General features: G+C 36.8%; 4 protein-coding genes and 1 long non-coding RNA gene across 9 annotated transcripts; 3 read left to right on the top strand and 2 right to left on the bottom strand.

Moving 5' to 3' along the window:
- Positions 1–234: 234 nt before the first annotated feature.
- LOC123871446 lies at positions 235–7,650 on the bottom strand. The gene is made up of 6 exons (XM_045915276.1): positions 7,496–7,650; positions 6,621–6,655; positions 5,033–5,317; positions 2,719–2,890; positions 2,001–2,181; positions 235–655 (listed from the first exon to the last, which is right to left on the bottom strand). Exons 1-6 carry the CDS (start codon positions 7,547–7,549, stop codon positions 396–398), a joined length of 987 nt encoding a protein of 328 aa, XP_045771232.1. The 5' UTR covers positions 7,550–7,650; the 3' UTR covers positions 235–395.
- Positions 7,651–7,753: 103 nt separating this feature from the next.
- Positions 7,754–14,487, top strand: LOC123871445. Of its 4 annotated transcripts, none has more exons than XM_045915272.1 (6): positions 7,754–7,998; positions 8,658–8,778; positions 11,876–12,082; positions 12,594–12,830; positions 13,103–13,392; positions 13,895–14,487. In XM_045915272.1, the coding sequence occupies exons 2-6, from the start codon at positions 8,738–8,740 to the stop codon at positions 14,296–14,298; spliced, it is 1,179 nt and encodes a 392-aa protein (XP_045771228.1). In that variant the 5' UTR covers positions 7,754–7,998; positions 8,658–8,737; the 3' UTR covers positions 14,299–14,487. The 4 variants fall into 4 exon arrangements, with proteins under 4 accessions (XP_045771228.1, XP_045771229.1, XP_045771230.1 ...); XM_045915273.1 differs by having other exon boundaries at positions 7,754–7,977; XM_045915274.1 differs by lacking the exon at positions 7,754–7,998 and adding an exon at positions 8,004–8,063.
- A 397-nt stretch (positions 14,488–14,884) lies between these two features.
- Positions 14,885–16,870, top strand: LOC123871461. Of its 2 annotated transcripts, none has more exons than XM_045915302.1 (3): positions 14,885–14,898; positions 15,731–15,845; positions 16,603–16,870. In XM_045915302.1, the coding sequence occupies exons 1-3, from the start codon at positions 14,886–14,888 to the stop codon at positions 16,811–16,813; spliced, it is 339 nt and encodes a 112-aa protein (XP_045771258.1). In that variant the 5' UTR covers position 14,885; the 3' UTR covers positions 16,814–16,870. The 2 variants fall into 2 exon arrangements, 1 of the variants encoding a protein (XP_045771258.1); XR_006797268.1 differs by lacking the exon at positions 14,885–14,898 and adding an exon at positions 14,932–15,157.
- Positions 16,355–16,528, top strand: LOC123871469. Its single transcript, XR_006797273.1, has 2 exons — positions 16,355–16,405; positions 16,436–16,528. It is a non-coding gene; the product is annotated as an uncharacterized LOC123871469 (long non-coding RNA).
- A 620-nt stretch (positions 16,871–17,490) lies between the features above and the next one.
- On the bottom strand, positions 17,491–21,055 carry LOC123870989. The gene is made up of 6 exons (XM_045914506.1): positions 20,929–21,055; positions 19,950–20,094; positions 19,376–19,519; positions 18,874–19,053; positions 18,548–18,657; positions 17,491–18,018 (listed from the first exon to the last, which is right to left on the bottom strand). The coding sequence occupies exons 1-6, from the start codon at positions 21,007–21,009 to the stop codon at positions 17,764–17,766; spliced, it is 915 nt and encodes a 304-aa protein (XP_045770462.1). The 5' UTR covers positions 21,010–21,055; the 3' UTR covers positions 17,491–17,763.
- Between the last annotated feature and the right edge of the window lie 617 nt (positions 21,056–21,672).

Raw genomic sequence — 21,672 nt, forward strand, 5'->3', positions numbered from 1 at the left:
AGGCGCGTGCAGGTGAGGTTGACGTTTGGATCGGTTAAGATGTTGGTTACCGTTCATCCCTTGCCCCCCAACGGGAAGTACCCTATAGGTTTCTTGACAGACACGACGGACAGACAGACAGACAACAAAGTGATCCTATAAGGGTTCCGTTTTTCCTTTTAAGGTACGGAACCCTAATAAATCAGGAAATAATTACCTATTATATTATATAAGGTAGGTAACAAAAAATCATAACTTCGAAGTGTATTGATTTATTGCCCAAGGTTAGAAAACAACAATTAGCGTTCATAGTTTATATCTACTTAATAGAGAATTTTATTGGCTTTGTGGCATTAGTAGGTTTGCGCCTAAAAAGTAACTTTTACAAAAAGTTGATAAGAATGTTAGCTCAATTTTTATATAAAAGGCTCTATGTAAGAGTCAGAATTCATGAAGAATTTCTTAAAATTTTGATCAGTTTTTAGAAATTCAAAGTTTTCGATAGTTTTATTAGAAAGATGCCATGCTACAATGAGTTTACAAGAGCCGTCTTTTTCCGTGCAATATTCGAGGGGTAGTAGGATCGATTTATTGTCCTTTGGAGGATAGTATGTATACTCAGATAGAACCCTCACTCCGCAATCCAGAACGTTGTCAGTCAGACTTCTTGTGACTCCTGAGGAAAAAATATCAATTAATTAGGTTTCACCTAAAGAATATGGAATACTAGAGGATGCCCGCGACTTCGTCCGCTTGGGTTTAGGTTTTTAAAGATCCCTTGGGAACTGTTTGATTTTCCGGGATAAAAAGTTGCCTATGTCAATTACAGGGACGCAAGCTACCTCGGTACCAAATTTTTGGGAATCCCGTGGGAACTTTTTGATTTTCAGCGATAAAAGTAGCCTATGTCCGTCCTCGGGATATACTATAAGCTAACTGTGTACCTTTCGTCAGAATCGGTTAAACTGTAGGGCCGTGAAAAGGTAGCAGAAAGACAGACACACTTTCGCATTTAAAATATTAGTATGGATAACCTTGGCGTCTGCCAAGCTGCACTTGGCCAGCGTGGTAGACTATGGTCAAAACCCTTCTCGCTCTGAGAGGAGACCCGAGCTCTGTAGCGAGCCGACGATGGGCGATGATGAACCTTTAAGAGCACGGGGAAAAAGTTCTCATTGACGCCACTTCCGAAACTAATTTCCATCGATTGTAATTACTAGGTAATTACTTATTATAAAAAATATCATGAACAAACTTAATACTTATATAATATAATATTAGAGGATCAATTTATAAATTACAACCGTCTGCTTCTGATGCTGATCAAGCTTAACTGTTCTTCCAGACGAGTGCGTCTTGAAATGAACATAGACAAAATACAAGTCATATTTACCGAACAGGTTTATCTCAAGACCCGTCAGATCACCGTCGGACATGCCAGCATTGAAGTTCTTCAAGAATATGATTACCACGGCCAGATAATTAGATTCGGTAGAAACAACTTTGATAAGGAAACTGTCAGGACTGGGCTGGGCAGCATTTCCAAAGCTAAGTCAGATAAACTTGGTTGTGAGACGGCCCTAAGTATGTTTTACCTGGCGTTAAAGCGGAAACGTGGACACTGATAGTTGGGCTCGTACACAAATTAAAAGTCACTCATTATGGAGTATGAAGCAAACTATATTGGGTATCTCTCTCAAGGATATAATCTGGAACGAGAAAAATTCGCTGAAGAACAAAAGCGACCGACATAGTTAGTTCAAAGGAAGTTAGCGAGCTGAAGTGTCAATGGGCAGGTCATGTCTGTCACAGAACCGGGGCAGACGCGTTCTGAAGTGGAGACCTCGCACCGCTAAGTGTATGATGACCTCCAGCCCGCTGGACCGATGACCTGAAGAAGGTGGTCGGAAGAGGTTGTACGAGGAAGACGGAGAACCGTGTTTGGTGGCGCGCTCTTAAAAAAACCTACACATAGCTGTGGACGCATACCTACAGGTTTATAGATTGAAGGGCGCACCTACCATTTTTACAAGTTTCATCAACGACTTTTTTCGTTACAGACATAAAATTCTCTAAAGTGTTGTTGAAAGATTCTCTCAAGCAAAGGTAGTCGTCTTCATGATACGTTGATCGCCGGGTCGTAGGTATAGTCTGGTATTTGATGATGGAGTTAAAAACGCAAGGATCTCGTCTTGATGTAATCTGTAAAGACCGGTTTAAATCGTTTTATCATGTAGGTAAGTATTTAAGTAGGTATGAGTAGAGCTTATGAAATGATAGGTATCTACAGTTATCTATTATGATAAGTTAACTACCTACTATATTAATAATGTGATTATAGGAGTGCGAAACTTGTATTATGGTGCTAACTAGTATTACCTGTTAGTTACAAATGTCGTCACGTCACCTTCTTCAGCATCTTCCACAAAACCTAGTTGTACCTACCTTCCTAATATGAATCAATTTCTAGAAATAAAATGTAGACGTATTCAAAGTATTTTTTTAAATATAATATAATATAGTAGAATATAGCATCTAATTTTTAGAAGATTTAATTTTTAAAAGACTTTTTAGGAGTCAAAAGATCGCTTAGTGTTGTATTGACCACACTAAGCAATCTTTGACTCCTCACGTTGTTTACGACAATTCTGCTATTGAGCAGAATTATCGTAAACAATTTTATTATATAGAAGGGGTAGGTACTTTTACTTTTTCTGTAACTGTTACCACAGCTGTTACCTCCTGTCCAATACACCTCGGGGCGGAGAATAGTTCCGTGAAGATGTTGTATGAGGTCTGACTAGCTGGGTATTGTACCAAGCCGTTACAGAGAGTCCAAAATCCGTCACGTATAAGATAGGTTCGAGAAGGATGCCCCAGAGTTAAAACTGTTAATGTTGTTACTCCAGACCTAAAAAATAAGTGTTCGACTTTACACGCAGAGGCAGAAAATAAATTACAGTTATTATGTATTTAATTATTGAAGATAAACATGAAGTTACAACTACCTGTAACCTGTTTTAAATTGGCCTAGGCGCCATCTCCACGGACGAGAGAATCGCAACGAGTAACTAGGTACTTCCTACTAATAATATTTATACTTAATTATTATTATAATTTAATCCTAATAATAATATTTATTCTATAATAAATAATTAATAATCGGATAATCTCCACAGTACAACAATCAATCCGCCACGAAACCGCCACGGATCGCCGCGTGACGTGACCGCAACGCCTCGTTGCGCCTCTCAACTGTGCTGGAAGAGTCGCGTAACGGGGCGATTACGAGTCCGTGATGTTATAATCGTCTCGTCTACTAGTCACTCGTATCGTAGTCGTATCGCCGCGATGGTCTATTTACAAACCTCATACAAAGCCGGGCACATGCCTCAACGTTGTCAAATAAATACTTACCTACTAAATATTGTAAGAAGAATCCAACTTCAGATGCTTGACCGGCCCCAGCCCAACATCATTGTAATAGATTTCAACATCGAAGATACGGTCGGGGATCGAGACGGTGGAATGGAAAGACAATAATCGTGACGACACCACGTGTATTCGTAAGACACACTCGACGACAATCGAGCTCCTAACCACCGTTCCACGCAGTGGAAGCAACAAGCGCGTCCTACACAAGTGTCTCCAGATGGAAAACCCACGCTGAATCACTGTAGACTCGCATGTAATATTATGTCGAGCAAATCGTAAGATTGATAATAAAATCGTTGGCTATGGCTGCATCTTCAGGATTGAACCAACCCTACAATTTGCCAAAAAGTTAGCGCTAAGTATCTAATTTTTTTTGTTCGAATAATATCGTTATAGTGTTATTTTAATGTTTTTTCAGACATATTTTACCTAGTAGAATAAGAATTTGTGATTTACAGCTTTAGTTCGACTGTTTTGTTTTTCGAATGGCTTTTTTGGGTTTAAAATCATCATTGCATAAAGGCTATCGTACCAACACAATGGTGCAAATCAAATATAACATTACTGTAGAAGCAAGGGAATCCTCTGGACATAGGCAACTATAGGCCCATCAACCTACTATTTACAATTTATAATCTCTTCTCATCAATCCTTTTGAGTAGATAAGTTAGAGACAAGGAGAAGAGTTCACAATTGAAAAAGGCGTAAGACAAGGAGACCCGCTTTCTTCCAAGCTATTCATAGCTGTTCTTGAGGACATCTTCAAGGACCTTGATTGTAAAACTAAAGGAATATGGGTGTTACATAAAAGGCTAACACATTTGAGGTTTGCGGACGACATAGCTATTATAGACCTGGAGGAAATGATAGAGAGCTTAGACTCAGAAAGTCAAAAAGTTGGTCTACAGATGAATAGGTACTTCCAAAACTACAAACTTCAAACAGTCACAAGAAAACAATCATTAAAAAAAAATTAGAAGAAAAGTCGATAGAGGATGTGGACAGCTATGTGTACTTAAGTATACTGGCCTCTTTTGAAGCAAACACTAACGAAAATGAAGTGGACAGAAGAATTAACATTTATTGTAGAAGTACTGGGCACAAAAAGAAATTCTAAAAGAACAAAAATGGGAATAGGCAGGACTTACTTAACAACAAAATGACATGGCCCGATAGGCAAAAGGAGAGTGGGAAGACAGAGAAAATGGGAGGATGACATCATCAACATAGCCGGAAAGAAATGGATGGATGTTGATAACAGAGAAACATCGAAAAGATGGAGGAAGTTGTTACCCGCAGAGGCCACACTAAACGAATTAAAACACATTGTAAAAAATAAATAAATAAACTAGCAGTGTGTGGAAAATAAAGCTTTAATAAATACTATAGAGAAAGGGCCTATGAAGACCAGAGCCTCGTTAATTTATAAAAGCTGAAAGTTTATCTGCGCATTGTCCCCAACTCAGGGAGGAACGATCAGCGACTATGAAGCTTGGATAGTGGCTTTGGCAGATATCAGGTAACAAAGACGTAACGTATAAAGTCTGAAAGACTGTAGGTAAGTACTTCGTATCGATAGTAATTTTTCTTTGCTATGAAATATAAATATTTACATTACCTTCCGTTCGTTATAGCTTCCTTCAGTAAACGTTCCTGAGTTTCTATTTCCTTGATTTGCTTCTTTAAAGTTTCAGTTAGCGCTTCGGCAATTTTTAAAGTTTCATCTAGCTTTATTTTTAGACCTTTAGAACCTGCATCTCCACTTGATGGCTCAAAGATATTATTTTTAGTATATACGTCATGTGAATCTAGATACGGATTTAAAGGCACGACTTCAGAATCATGGTCTTCTGGGACAAATTTTGAAGTTCGGTTCCTAGTATTCTGTCTCAATATGTCCGTGCTGAAAGTTGAATTTAAAATTCGAAATTTCATACTTACGAAATATGGATCCGCAATAAATTCTTACTATCCATACTAATAAATTATGCGAAATAGAATATAATAGAATTATGTGAAAGTGTGTCTGTCTGTCTGGTACCTAAAGTTCACGGCTCATCCGCTTAACATATTTGGACGGTAGGCAGAGGTACATAGATATTATTGATTCCGTCCCAGAGGATGCTTTTTATCCCGGAAAATCAAAGAATTAAAACGAGATTTTTTAAAAACTTAAATCCGCACAGACAAGTCGTGGGCATCCTACAATTATGAACTGTTCAGGGAATTTTTATAAAACCTTAGGTAATCCACGCGTACGATGTAGGTACGCGTACCTACATCGTACGCGTGGCTACATATGTATATAATATATTTCATTTTATTATTTCAACGATATAAACGGAAATAAGAATAAAGTCGTTTAGAAATTCTACCTAGTTATTTTTGTATTTATAAGGATGTAAAAATATTGGTAAAGAAATCAGAAGTAATCAAGTAAGTAGGTAACAGGTAGGCACTAGGTATTGTTGTGTCATATTGTGTGCAGTTAAATATTAAACCTTAATGTTCAGAAATCAGAAAATTTAGGCCTCATTCGTACAAGAGCTTTTTAACGTCCGTTAAAAAAGCGTTTCAAATAGAACAAATGCATTCCCAAGTATCTGTTCACACGTCAACGCTTTTTTAACGCGCACTTTGTACGTTCAGCGCAACGCCGGGTTTTAACGTAACGCTTTTTTAACGCTGTGCGAATTAGGGCTTAAAAATACCTACGTGCCTGGGACAAAGATCAAAAATTAGTATAGTAGTGAACCGTCCCCAAACCCATCCTTGATGTCAAAAAATTTCCCATTCACTCTATAATACTGGTCATTGATAATAATATATAAGGTCATAATTGGACTAGTGATAGACATTTTTGACCACCCTGTATACTGGATCATTAGGAAGTAAGCAAAGCAAAGTATCGTAAAAGTCCTCTACTCTGAAAGGCCTTTTTGGACATTTTTGGTTTTTCGCTAAGACGGTACCTAAGTATAACTTGGAAACTATTGGCTCTACACGTATCATTTTTATACCAAAAAGTTTCATTTTCGACTGTTCTTGACAAGGCTTATAATTATTTTTATAGGTGATGAGTACGACACGGTGATGGTAATTTAATTGGACATATACAATTAGGTACCTACCTACATAGAAAAGAAAAGTTCAATAAGATAATCAATATTTTAAAAGATACTTGATGTAATAAAATAATCACTTACTATTGATATTCTAACGGAGCCAGCCATTCGGAAACCTAAAAAAACCCCGTATTTAAGTAATTTTAAATAAATTAAATGTAAAATATATTTTTTCCAAAAGTAATGATTGGCTAAACAGCGCAGGTCCTTTTTTCCTTCGGAAGTACGGAGCTCTAAAAAGAAATGTCAATAATTTTTAGAGTTCCGTACCTCAAAAAGAAAAAAGGGACCCGTAGTCTGTTTTGTTGTCTGTCTGTCGTGTCTGTCAAAAAAACCTATAGGGTAGGTAGGTATGTACTTCCCGTTGAATCACGAAAGGCAGTAGCACAAGTTAAGGAACAAGTGTAAATTAAAAATTTATAACACCCCCGACAAGTGAAGGTTACAGTAACTGGAAAAGAGCTGATAACTTTCAAACGGCTGAACCGTTTTTTTTGGATTATAGCTAAGAACACTCTCGATCAAGCCACCTTTCAAACAAAAAAACTAAATTAAAATCGGTTCATTAGTTTAGGCGCTACGATGCCACAGACAGATACACAGATACACACGTCAAACTTATAACACCCCTCTTTTTGGGTCGAGGGTTAAAAAATCCGAAAACCGTGAATTTGTGGTAACATCACAAAAAAAAATTATATGTGTTCATAAACAAATACTTAATTACTTATTTCAATTTTCAAACGAAGATAACTAACTAGGTACATTACCAAGTGGGGTATCATAATGAAAGGGCTTTAAAAGCAGGGGTTGACTTGAGTCAACAAAAAAAGTTTTAAAAATAGGTGGGTAGGTAAATAGATAGCCTACTCAGGAGTTAATTTAGGTTCATTCCATTGAAAAAGTAATTATAAGTCATTCATATTATAGTTCATTCATATTTTGTAAGTACTTACCCAATCACAGAGAATACCCTTTATTAAAACTCCCACTAAAAATATAAAATTCATATTCAAAACTCTAATATTAAAGGTCGAGCAACTAATTACCGTTTGAACTTTGAATTCATTCAATTTGCGAGTTAACAATGAACAGATTAGTAAACCTTTAAACCAATTGTTTACAATCCATTGATAAGTAGCCATTTAATAGGTTTTCGTTCCTATTGTTTTACGTTTTTCGGCTTTTTTTTTTAAATTTTAAATGCAGCAGGCCACTGTCGACTATATGATATTATAGCAGGCGCAATTATTTATTTAATCCTAAGAAATTAGTTCCCAAAGCTCTTTTACCGCTGCTTTGGAAGTCATCTTTAAGGTTTTGGATTGGAGCGGACTTGGAACGGCGAGTACAGAACATTCGATTAGTCGATGACATACTTAATCGTTATCAAGGCCTTAATATAATACTCAATAACCTGAGCAGAGCTTGTTAACAGGTAAAAAAGCCTAAAATGAAGGTGAGTAAAGGAGGAAATTAACTATTGAACGCGGCTGGCGAACGCGGATGACAGCTGCGTACATGGTAGGAACATTGAACTGTGCTAATTAGGTATTATTGCACATATTAAGTCGCAGACGTAACCTTGAGCATTCGCACATCCGAGAGATATCTCACAAGCCGTGTCCCAAACGACTGTGCACTACTATGACTATATCTGTCGCGGCTGTCAGCCGCGGCCTACGGACCACAGATTATTATGGGTATTCGGACGCGCCCTAGTGTTTGTTTCCGTCTTCATGTGTAATGCTTATCCCGCCCTACCCAGTAATCGTTGGGAGCTCTGCAAGCCCCCTGGACATCGTCTTAGTCTAAAGTGCTTGTCAATACATATATAACATGCCCAAACACAATTGAGTTACGTTCAATGCAAAGAAGTTGACGAGTTCCTACTTATGGCCATCTCCTGACTCCATCATAATACTATCTCCGTGGTACCATATTTATTGCATTGCCATCAAAGTTACTGAGTATTCTAAATTTCAGCTCAATCGATTGTGAGTGAGGTCTGGTCTAAAATTCTGATGTATGATTTGACCACGTATTTGACATGACAAGTTATTTAAGTTTGTAGTAAAACGAAAAAAATGGTAAATGTAGTCGTTTCGTTTGTTGCAGCCGAAAAGTTTGTCGAGAATTTGTTAAGCGGAGACGCCCACCGACTACCTTCAGACCCCGTAAAAGTTGAAGATTTAGAGATGAAATTACCAGAATGGTTCGACGAAAAGAAGTACAATCAGTAAGTTTTAATATAAATAACTCCTAAATCTTCAATTATTGTTTAGATACTATATGATGGCTGATGGGAAATGGGCTTCGTCCGCGTAGTTTTCTAAGGCTTTTAACAATCCCGTGAGAATTTTTGATTTTCCAAGATATAAAGTTGCCTATCCCTCGTAGCCCGTCCCCGAGATGCAAGGTATCCCTGTACCAAATTTCGTAAAAACATTTAAACGGATAATTCTTTGAAAATTCCATGGGATCACGACGATTTAGGAATGCAATTTCTTACATCATCAGGGTTGAGGGTTTGAGTCCTCGAGTTGAACGATCAAGTCTTTACTTGGTAGCAGAGGCGGCCTCAGCCATTGCGAGGCTCCGGGCGGCAGGTCTTGCGAGGCCCTAGTTTGTTCTTCGTGAAAAGTATGTGATGCGAAAGTAGGTCTGTTTGTTTGTTTAGGTATTTTTCATGTTTGAGGAGAAATGCTAAAGTTATACAAATAAATAGAGTTTAAAAATATTTTACATTAAAAGATTTACAAAATTAACAAATACAGAGATGATAAATTTTAAAATTGATATAAGTGGCTTTTCCGAAGACTAAAATCTAAATTAAAGCGCAATAATCTAACGAATGATAAGACGAAAGACCCACGTAGATTTACCTGCTTTCTTTTGATACCTCGTTTCCTTTTTGAACTACCTGACTCAATTTTTCTGCCGGCATCACGATCACGCGAACTCATTTCGTGAATCTTGTTTTGTTTCGCACAAACAGTCAGAAATAATTTTTAAGTATCACACAGTTTTTCTTACTTTTACCTTACTCAATACTTCATATACTTTAATTTACACATTTCCAGCTCACTCAATACTAGAACGTAATCTTGGATACTTAGAATAAAACTGTAACTTGACGATTTCTGTACATTTGATATATTTTGAAAATTTTAATCGCAGAAAGTATTATTATCGATATAGATCCCAAAACAATTTTTTTTAGAATTTTTGTCTGTCTGTCTATCTGTCAGTCTATCTGTCTGTACGCGCATCATGCGAAAACTACTGAACGGATTTAAATGAAAGGTGCACTGAAAGTGCTCCGGGTTAATATATAGGGTAGTTTTCATTCCAAAAAAATTAAGGATTCTTCGAGATACAGGATCAAACTTTTTATCGATTTTACTCAATAACTCCGTCAAATTTAAACCAATTTTCACAATTCTTTTTTTTACAAAGGTATAGTACTGTCAGGTTGGTACCATGTAAGGTTGGTGAAGATCTGATGAACAGTTTCGGAAATAGAGGCTGGAACTCCTCAACGGGTAACAGCATAACGATCGCGATCAGTATAATAGCTTAGTAGAAAGTAGACTCTTAGTCATAACTAGTAGACCTGCCCCGGCTTCGCACGGGGAGTCTACCTGTTCCATAATACCACCCATATTTTGTCTATGGAATAGATAGGCTCCCTGTGCGAAGCTGGGGCCGGTCAACTAGTATTCAATAAAATTGAAAGATATGTAGCGAGCGCAACTTTTTTGTTTAATACAGATAAAAAAGAGAAATATAAACGAGCTCAGCCATAACAAAATTTTATGTTTCAAAGCACCTCACTCTACTTTTCTCATGTTTTTTATCCCGGAAAGACAGAGTTCCTAGGGGGATTTTCAAAAACTTACCATGTGGATTAAGTTCCGGGTATCAAATAATATACAATAAAAGCGCGAGCGAAGCGAGCGCGAAATTTTTGATATATTATTTACAAAAAAACCATATTAATATTAGCCAAAGTCCTTTTCAGGGCCCATCTTCTTAGCTAAAATTTGGTATAATTCAGAGATAGCTTGCGCACAGATACTTTATCCCGAATTTCCACGACGTTTTTTAAAACCCGAATCGATGGGAACGAAGTTTCGGGCATCAACTAATACAATACAAAAGCGCGAGCGAAGCGAGCGCAAAATTTTCGATATATTTAAATAAGAGAATGGTAAATTCGAGCCTTCAGGTCCAAAATGTTGAATTCCTAAAATGTTGAATTCTTAAAATGTTGAATTTGTTGTGTGAATGTTGAAATATTTGATTTATCGTGCAAAATGTCAGAAAAAAATACCCGAGTATGGAACCCTCGCCTCGGTGCGCGAGTCCGACTCACAATTGGCCGGTTTTTTTTTTTGTGAATTACGTATAAGCCTATGCGAATTAAAAGCTTACTTTTAAGATTCAACATTTAATTTTGGGAATTCAAATTCAACATTTTGCGAATCCAACATTTTGGGATTTAACATTTAGCAACTCCGAAATTCAACATTTTGCAAATTCAACATTTTAAGCCTGAAGGAATTCGAGAATTAGTCTATTTTAAGCTTTCTTTGTCTGGGAGTTTGAACCCCCAAAACCTTACCAGTAACAATTTTGTAACTCATACTACAAGCAAAATAATTCTAAGGTGACAAGAACTGACGAACGAAATAAAATACGGGGATTGCCCGAGCGATGAATTAGTTAACTAACTTTATTTTAACTTACCGTTATTTAATAACCTTAATAAGTAATTAAAGATCAGAATCAAAAGTTTTAATTAAAAAATATGTTTAAAAATGTATATTTTTTATAATTTGCTGGGGTTGTTGCGCGAGGCCCCTTCAAGAGCGAGGCCCCGGGCGATTGCCCCGTTCGCCACCCCCTAAGACCGCCACTGCTTGGTAGATACCTCGAATATCAAATTATTACCGACAGTTTCTAAATCCCATCAGTTTTGGGATCAGGTCGCCTACAGCATCAGAATTGAGAAGTTTGAATCCAAATTTTATGGGACAATGTTGCAAAGTTTCTCTATCGATTAAAAAATACGCTTGAAAGTCGGTTAAAAAAGTAGCCTATTTTACTCTCTCCACTTGTAGGTTAATTCTTTACAGGTTTGGAACCCTCGTAGCTTATTAATAATCACCTTTAAGTAGGTAGATATTACTATATTATAAAAATGAAATATTAAGTTTAAAAGACGCATTCGAAGAATTCAATTTTTTATTACAATTAACTTTACTTATAATGTTAATACCTATAGTAGTTAGGTGTATTCGTTAAGCGACTAAATTAATTGAATTTTTCAGGGGTCGTCGTTTCTACCGAGATTTTTTTTTCATGATGTCAGCTTCAATGATTGTTGGGGTGCTAGCAGTGTTCTCTATTCCGTCAATACTGAACGTTCTCGTTGGCAGTCGCCGCTCCAGCTCCGCTTACACAGCGTATAAGCGATACTTCTCCACACACCAACACGTGAATACCTGGTTTGACCATGAGCTGAAGCCTGATTCAGTGTAAGAATACCTAACATGTCAATAACATTTGACATGTTAGGTGTAATATCGCCGTTCCTACTCTTGAGATTTTAAGAATTAAAAAATTTCGTGGGTTCCGACTTCCGGATAAAAGTAGCCTATGTCACTCTCATACATATACACACTCAGGTCTAAAACTACATGAAAAAAATGACGCCGATCCATCAAAAGCTCAAAGCTTTTAGTAAAAGTTTCCCCAAATAGCATCAAGCTGTTGTGCGTTTTTAACTGATTCCAAAAAAGGAGGAGGTTTTCAATTCGTCGGAATCTTTTTTTTTATGTAACTATGTTCCCCGATTATTCAAAGACCCCTGGACCGATTTGGAAATTTTTTCATTCTTAACAGACTAGTGCCGATTTTATAATGACCCGTGTAAAACATTTTTTAATGAGAAAGTTCCGTGTGAGTTAACTCCCTTTCGGTCGGTCCGCTTGCTTGTATTCAGATTCGACTGTAATTATACTTACCTATAAAAACTATAATTCCCAGAGCCTGGCGATCACTCTACGTGGTCAGGACTCGCCACATTCAAGCAGGACGCGTTGCCAGATTAAAGGGAACAGGCATTATTTCCCAACGCGATGTGGCTCTTACCCTTTTTGGTTTTATAGGATTTGCCTTTCTTAAACCAGACAAGTTCAGTATTAGACAACTGAAAGAAGGCGATTGGGACGCGTACAACCATTGTTGGAAAGTTATTGGACACATGATTGGATTGGAGGACAGGTGGGTTACTACATTTAACTAGCTGATGCCCGCAACTTTGTCCACGTGGATTCAGGTTTTAAAAATCACGTGCGAACTCTTTGATGTTTCGGAATAAAACTTATGAGCCTTTAGTCATGAACATAGTCTTTCTCCAAATCTTTAACTGTATACATGCAAAAAATCTCACTGACCCGTTGCTCCGTTGCGAATGATTAGAAGATAAACAAACAAACACGCTTTCGCATTTACAATAGTTAGAATGATACAACAAACGTTATTGTTTTTTTTAGATATAACATTTGCCGAGACACCTACGAAGAAACTCGCCAAGTGTGTCAAATACTTCAGGACAGAGTATTCACGCCCTGTTTAGAGAACGTTCCAGAATATTTTGAGCATATGTCTCGTGTTATGTTAGAAGGTGTTAGTATTGTCTTGACGGACTTGGAGACTTCGTCCATGATGTATGCATTGATGTGTATAGCTGAGGTGCCTGGATATATCAATTCGGAACGAGATAGAATAGATTTCCAAACCAAGTTAAGGAAGCATCAAGTAAATGGACAACACCGCGATGACGGTAATTTCGGCAAAATTTTAATTAAGTAGGTATAAAAAGTACATAGGGTATCTATACTAGATGATGCCCGCAATTTCATTCGGGTGGATTTAGGTTTTTGAAAATCCCTCTTTGATTTTCTGGAATATATTATAATAATAGCCTATATCGAGATGCAAGCTATTTCTGTTATGTACCAAGAAGATAATGGCCGCTAGTTCGTTCACGCGGATTTAACTCTGTAATTTTCCGAGACAAAAAGCATGACTTCTTTGCACCTTTCGGGTTTATACAGTTCGGCCATGAAAAGCTAGCAGACAGATAGACAAACACAAATTTTCGCGTTTATAATATTAGTGTGGATGTTAGTATAGATATAGTATGAATCTAACTCAGTGCAAGCACTATAGCAGCATCGAATATATTAATCTTAGGAGTTCTTCTGCACAGAATGTAGTCCTCATAATAAATCCATGTGTAACGTAGGTAGTAGGTATTGAATATAATAATCTCTTTCTTTCAGGCGTGATGTCAACTATATTAGTACAAGAATGCGCAATAGAAGGAGTACTGAAAAAGCCACCACGTATGCTTTATATTCGCGACTACGAATGCATGGACGATATCCCAGCATATAGACAGCTACCTTTACTTGGAAAATATAAATTGGCATTCAACGAAATGGCAGTTGCATTTTACGCAACTAATATAGGAAGAAATATCTTTAACTGGCATTTAAAATGGGCAGTATTTGTCGCGTCTTACATACCGTATCGTGCTTTATGGCACTTTGGTTTGAAGAATGTTTTTGTAAATATTTTCAAAGAAAGCCCAACCGACAGGTCTACTCCTAAGCCAAATTCAGAGTATTATAAGCCACAGCTACCTCAGCCTTTTTATAAAGTGATATTATCTTTTTTGTGGTGAAAGGCTTAATTATTATTAAGTAGGTATAGTGTACCTAAATGAGATTCTTTACACATATTCTTGTGCTTCAATTAGGTATGTTTTATGTGTTATAGTGTACACTTCTGTAGACTTACTTAGCTTATAGCTACTAAATTAATATCTGTAGGTATTATACGTAATTAATAAAGGTTTAGCGTGAAATTCTGTTTTGTATTGTTTTATTGATTTCTGCTCCGCGTTCATTTTGCGAAACTCAAACATCTGGACAAAGTTTCAAAAAATATGGCACCAATTTACAATTTTATATTACAATTTTTGACTGGTTACTACTAAAATAGAGTCTTTAAAAAATCAACACGATAAATTATATTATTAATCACCGCGTATAATTGCGCTGATAGAGTTGATCCGATTATTTTTATTTTTGTCAGTTATTATCAGTGATAATTGATATTTCTACTTATGTGGGTGATATGTTTTATTAAAGACTGACCTATTTAATTGAGTAATGTTTGGTGCCCACCGAGAAGGTAATGGACTATGCTTGTATGTCGATCTGCTTAGTAAATAATTTCCTATTAGAATAAAATTCCTAAAATATTACAATGAATTTAAATGGTAAGTATCTTCCTGATGTTATAAGGTAGGTACGTAAAGTACTAGAGTGTTTAATTCTAAGTAGATATTATTTATCTTATCATTTATATTCTTAAAATACTAATTATCTCTCATGTACTGAAAGACTGACTATAAACGTGTTGTGAACCTACCCTATCCCTACTTCAAATTTCTCAATTTTAACTGAGTTTCTCAATTTAAAGATGTGAATTTGGATGGTATTGTACCTATCTATTTTCCTGATATTAAACTCGTTAAGGTAGTATTTGTATCTTGGTCTGATTAATCGTATATACCTATAGTTTATCTACCCTATTATATCCCCCCTTCACATAATAGGTACCCATTAATGTTGTGACTACCTGAGGTCTAGTTCTTTCTCAATTTGATAAATAGGTACAAAATTGGTCAAGTGCGAGTCGAACTCGCACACGAACTGTTCCGTACCATCGCACAAGAAATAACACTTTTTAAATCTTTTAAATGTTCACGGTGGCTATTTAAAAATTTTTTATTCTTTGTTGTTACAGTGTCAATAAAATATACATTCTGTGAAAATTTCAACTCCCTGCCTATTTACGGTTTACGAGATACAGCCTGCTGAGTGCTGACAGGCAAACAAACCCACGGAGGGACGGACGGACGGACAGAGTACCAAATAGGGTCCCGTTGGCCTTCGGGTACGGAACCCTAAAATTACCACCCAAATACAATTCTCCGAACACTTAGTTGAACATTTTGAATGAAAATTAAGTACTGACCTATTAAGTAGCATGTTAAAGTGTCTACCTAATTTTTGTGTTACATTATAATAATTACTTATTAATTTCAGTGGACGAATACATAAATGGCCTGTTTTCAAAAGAAGCCCTTGAACAGCCTTGTGATGAAAAATTACCTGAGGGAATGAGAATGCCTGCATGGTTTGACGAGAAACAATATAATAAGTAAAGGTGGTCTGTGGTATAGGCACATTATACTTACCTACTCACAGAGACATTTGTTTGGTCCGAGTCATTCTTATCATGACATAATCAGGACTAGAAATATACCTAACTTACATAAATTAAATGATTATTATTTACGGTATCGCGCAAAGTCAAAGGTTATCGTTTATTGAGACCCAGTTACAAGATTCATTGCTATCATCGTAAGTACCCACTACCTACTATCAACTAATTCTAAGTCTATGACGCTATCTATGCAAATAGCCATCCAATTTTCGGTCAAGGGCTTCGCTTTATTTTATTATATAAACTAGATGATGCCCGCGACTTCGTCCGCGTGGATTTAGGTTTTTAAAAATCCCGTAGGAACTTTTTGATTTTCCGGGATAAAAAGTGGCCTATGTCCTCCCCTGAGATGTAAGCTCTATACCCATCAAAATCGGTTAAACTGTTGGGCCGTGAAAAGCTAGCAGACAGACAGACAACTTCGCTTAGTATGCAAGTATGGATATAGATGATTCCAGCTATACTCACGTGTTTAGTCGACGTAAGTTCGACTAGTTTTGAACCCATCCGGGGAGAGGGTTGAGACTCAACCGCGACGTGTTGCGAGCTGAGTCCCTGTGAAAAAGGCTCCCGGATGGGTTCGAATATAGTCAGGCTTACGTCGCCTAAACAAGTGAGTATAAAGCCGGATTCATCTATATTTATAATGGAAATCACTCACGAGAGTTTAATGATGTTTTACGCATTTCAGAGCACGTCGCTTCTACTGGGAACAATGTTTTCAGTTCACCTTGTCCATGATACTGGGTCTCGTAGCAGTCTTCGCCGTGCCTTCGATCCTGCAAGTGCTCATTAGCTCCCGTCCCTCAAACTCTACTTTCACAGCGTACAGAAGATACGTATCCACGCTACTGCACACTGTTTCTTGGTTCGAACATGATTTGGAACCTGGGAGTGTGTAAGTTATCGGGGAAAATTTGTCAATCACAGATTACCGGAATAACAGGCTTTCAATAACATGACTGTATTTTTAATTTAATCTTGATCTAAATAGCTGAAATGTCTACGTAATTAATTTAATACCCATAGAAAAGTAGTTTGTAAATAAAGAAAGAAATGTTTCTAATAAAAGACCAATATCTATATTTTTATCAAAAATATTATTTATTCTATAATATTATACATATTACACAAAACTATCATAGTAACTATTTTCATCGTCATTTATTTAGCTTTAAAATTAAATTGTGTTACTATTAAAAAAAATGTAGTAACTGCACCAGCTATCTGGAATTATAAAGGATTATAATAATAAAATTTCAAAAAAAAAACAATATCCTAGGTAAGTAATCTAGCTACTGATTGAAGTGATTTGCTCACAGAGTGACCAAAAAATATCTAACTTAAGTTTCAGTCAAAACAGAACATCAAAATTTTGGATGGTTTATAGTATTAAGGTTGGTAATACCTACTTGATCACTTCTCATTCTGAGAGAGAAGTCGTGATCAGTAGGTTAGTAATGAACCGGCGATGGGTTGAAAAGATGATGGTAATTGATCATACTGGGGGTCGTGTGGCCCAGTTGTAACAGCGCATATCAAATGATCATGCTGGTTAAACAAGGTGATCCCTCTTGGAAACTGGATTTGCAACCGACGGTGCAGGTCCAACCTTTCAACTTCGCCTCGGAGAACATGTAGCTGTCGGTCTCTGTTATTATCACTGACAGTTGATAATAATAACTGTTAAACCTTTTAAAATCTCGTCCTCTGTATGCGGAAGGATATATGGGAACCCACTATCTACTATCCTGAGAAAAGACCAACCACTATGTGATTATTGAACAATGTATATAATATGATATTGAATATTGAATAATGAATAATCAAAATTGTAAAGCAGGCACGACTCTCAGCGATGAGAAATAGGTGCAGAGAAATTCTTGATCATGTTTGTTTTTGATTTAAAAAAATTAATGTTACACACCGTAGCCAATAAAGGTCTGCCAAACGTGACTATTCCAATGGGAGTAAAGGAAGGTATTTCTAACGAGAGAGTATTGCTGGAAAGTTCCCTTCGTACAGGACTCAGGAAAGACTGCTGCTCTACTCTTTCTCTTCTGCTGCGGCAAAGCAGTCGACTCAGCAGATATTTAGTGTTTTTCATCTGAAATAGGTAATGCTAAAGTTTATCATCAACATGCCACAAAATAATTTTGTTTCTTCCAAGTCATATTGAATTATATTATCGATGCAAATTAATTTTGGGTGCAGGAGAGTCCTCAGTCTGCCTGTGTTGGGGATAATACGCACTACGCAGAGATACTGTCAGCTTAAAATACTGAAGGTCTGGCCCTTGCGGGCTCTCTCTCTATTATGTTAAATGCCTGGTTAAAAAACCTTCTGTTTATTAAGCTATTACACTGATCGCGAGAACTTTACTCACTTTAAGGAGTACGTTCTCTATCTTCGAAGATATTTATCAAACCATCACCAAATTTTTATGGGACTACCTCTATAAGTATGACCTACCAACAAAAAATAATCATAAAAATCGATTCATAATTGGCGGAGTAACCACGTAACAAACATACAAGAAAAACGACAAGAATCCGTCTACACTGCTATAGATTATACCTAGGTGGGTTATGAGTAGGTATGTTTTTCATCATATCGTCACCCGATACGGAACTTACCTCTTCATGCAACTGATGACAAGGTTCAATCATCACTATCAGTTTAGAACTGTGCCATATCAGCCATAATGCCTGACTGATCACTTGTAAAACTGATTCAAGTGAAATATCTGGAAGGCAAGAAATAATATTTATTTCAGGATTTTACGAAAAATATTTTTTACTCCTAGTTCTAAGATTTTAAAACATCTTTGACGAGAGGTCTGTGGGGTGTATAGGAATATACCTACATGTAATTTTTCCGGTTCAGTCAAAAATCAAAACACGCTTATATTCGGAAAAAAATATGAAATAGATTCAGATCAGATCAGATTAAAAAGTCTTACCTGAGAACAGCAAATTTAATAGTAAATAGTACACTGTCACGAAAATGTACAAGACCAGTCCACAGATCAGCAGGAATAATAAAATGCCTTCAGATTGATTTACAAGATCCAGTATATTACAAATCGATAAGAAATACTTGACTATCTCTAATTCCTTGTTGATCAGATTCGATTGTTGCTCTAAATAATGTGATTAAAAAAGAAATATTATAATACCTAATCATTGAAATGCGTAAAATACATATAATTCTCTCACAGCATCGTATTCTTTTACTTAGCTTAGGGTTGTGAGCCTTTTTATAAACCACATAATAAGTTTTCCGGGTACAGTTACTTAGTAGGTAGTGACCCAAAATTTTTCAACATTGCAGTCTCTAGGGCCTGACTCCGAGCGACTGATTTACTACCGAGGGAGTAGGAACAACCTTTATTAGCTTGCTGCTTACTACAGTCTACATCAAATGATAAGTCATTATACGAATAACTAGGAACGGTAACTTACTCTTTTTCAATTGTCGGCCTATGTTATAATTGATGGCTTTCGTCGCTGAATATACAGTGATAAACAGAATAGCATCCTGCGTTATTAAAAATATCACTAAAGTGGTTTCAAAGTAATAGGCGTACATACGAATTAATGCCATTGCTGAAACATAAGCAGAGAAAGATGAAAAGTTCTGCCTGACAATGAACGACTGCGAGTTTCAGTAAAAAGATGATTTTTGAATTTGAAAGACTTCAACACGTCCAGCGTTTCTGCAACATCAATATCTCTCCCGGAAGTGAGATTCTGGAAGACTATAAAAATATTCATCTATCTCAACGTCTTTATTTTGCAAAGTGCCTCTCACTGCAAGTTTGAGAATAGATGGAAGTCTGAGGGTGTTAAAGTCAGTAGAATAGAGGGGATGCCTTAGTAAATCGTAACCCAAATCCCGCAGTTTCACCTGGTTTCCCCATCGCCAACGCACCCATGTGGGTGCGTTGTCTTTGTGAATAACTGAATATGCACCTTTACAATTAGGTACTTGAAGCGGTTTTAAATAAAAGTAGTTAATAAATTATAAAGTTCTTACATTTTTTCCCACAATTTCTTACAATGAATATAACCGAGTTAAACAGCAACAGTGCATAGCCATTAAAAATAGCGCCCAGCAAGCCAACCCTAACTTTCCAAGGTCTGGGCTCGAAATGTCCATCATATTCCGTTTTCGCATTTACCTTAAAAGGGAAAATATATTAGGTATTTTAACTTTTTAAGGCTTCGCACGGGTGGGTTACCGCATTCTGTGAACATTTGAAATATTCTGAATGATATTAATTTCAAACTGGCTCTAAGTAGATATACCTATGTAGTTCGTAAATAAGGACTTCTTACGCGCCATTTTAAGTCTATGGGTCAACTGTATGAACTGAAATGTCATAAAATCATAACCCTTCCTTTCGGCTTTGCCGTAGTCGGGTAAAAAGTAGGTACCATAGAGATAGTACCTATTGTACGGTTCATGGTACGGTTTACCTTTAAAATAAGGACCAAGCTCGTACTTTTGACATGACAAGTTGTGAGTTGACACATAATAATAGTTAAAATGGCGCGTGAGAACTCATTTTTTACGCATTATATATCGATAGCAAGACTTCCTTCAATTAAAATACCTATACTTATTTCATGTGCAATGCCGCGATTACACTTGTAAGTTTTACTCACGTAAGTAATTTTTGACGTGACAACGTCTTATAATTCGATAGAGCCGGCTGCACGCATGAAAAAACATGACTCATGCGGCGTTACCTCGCTCTGAGGCGTTCCATGTAAGGCTTGAAGTGCAAGCGAGAGCGCGAAACGAGCGACAAAGAAGCACAATCGGCCTTTGTTGTCACGTTCAATTATCGTCAGTAAACCGACTTTACAGACAACCAATTTTTTTTTTAAATGTTATCAGTCTATACTCCTAGAAACTATTTATGAGTGACGTAATTGGTAAAGTCGTAAGTTAATAACGTAAGCTACTTATGTGAGAAAAACTATACTGATATGATCTATACTCCTCTAACCTCTTGTACTAGTGTCAGTATCCGAAAGAAGCGCCTCATCCTGCGCTGTCCAGCATACACTCCTAGACTTGTTACGCTCATTGTCAAAACAACATCGGTGAAAAACAAGACAATCGATGACTTCGAATCCAACGATAGTGATTTTGTGATTTGTACGAATGTGAGATCCGACAAAAATATTGAAAATAAAGAAAGACCTAAAAAAAATTAAGTTATAATATTAATAATAATTAAGTTATAATATTAATAATAATAAACTAGATGATGCCCGCGACAAAACCTCGTGGGAACTCTTTGCTTTTCCGGGGTAAAAAGTTACCTACTTTATGTCAATTTCTCAGACGCAAGCTACCTCTGTTTTTTTCGGTATAAAAAGTAGCCTAGGTATGTCCGTGCCTGGCATGTAAGCTAACTCTGTAGTCTGTACCCCTTGAAATCGGCTAAACTATTGAGCAGTAGAAAGCTAGCAATTAGTAGCAGTTTCAATGAGGTTTGGGTGAGGTTTTGGTTTCGCTTAGGTTTGGGTAAGATTTTGGTGAGAATTAGGTGAGGTTTCGATGAGGTTTCGGTAAGGTTTCAGTGAGGTTTAGGTTTGGGAGAGGTTTTAGTGAGGTTTTAGTGCGGTTTGGGTAAGGGTTCAGTGCGCTTTCGGTGAGGTGTGGGTTAGGTTTTGGTTTAGTTTCGGTCAGGTTTCGGTGAGATTTTATAAGGTTTCGGTTAGGTTAGGGTAGGTTTTGGTTTGGT

The sequence above is a fragment of the Maniola jurtina genome, chromosome 13 (genome assembly GCF_905333055.1).
Source record: "Maniola jurtina chromosome 13, ilManJurt1.1, whole genome shotgun sequence".
Classification (NCBI taxonomy): domain Eukaryota; kingdom Metazoa; phylum Arthropoda; class Insecta; order Lepidoptera; family Nymphalidae; genus Maniola; species Maniola jurtina.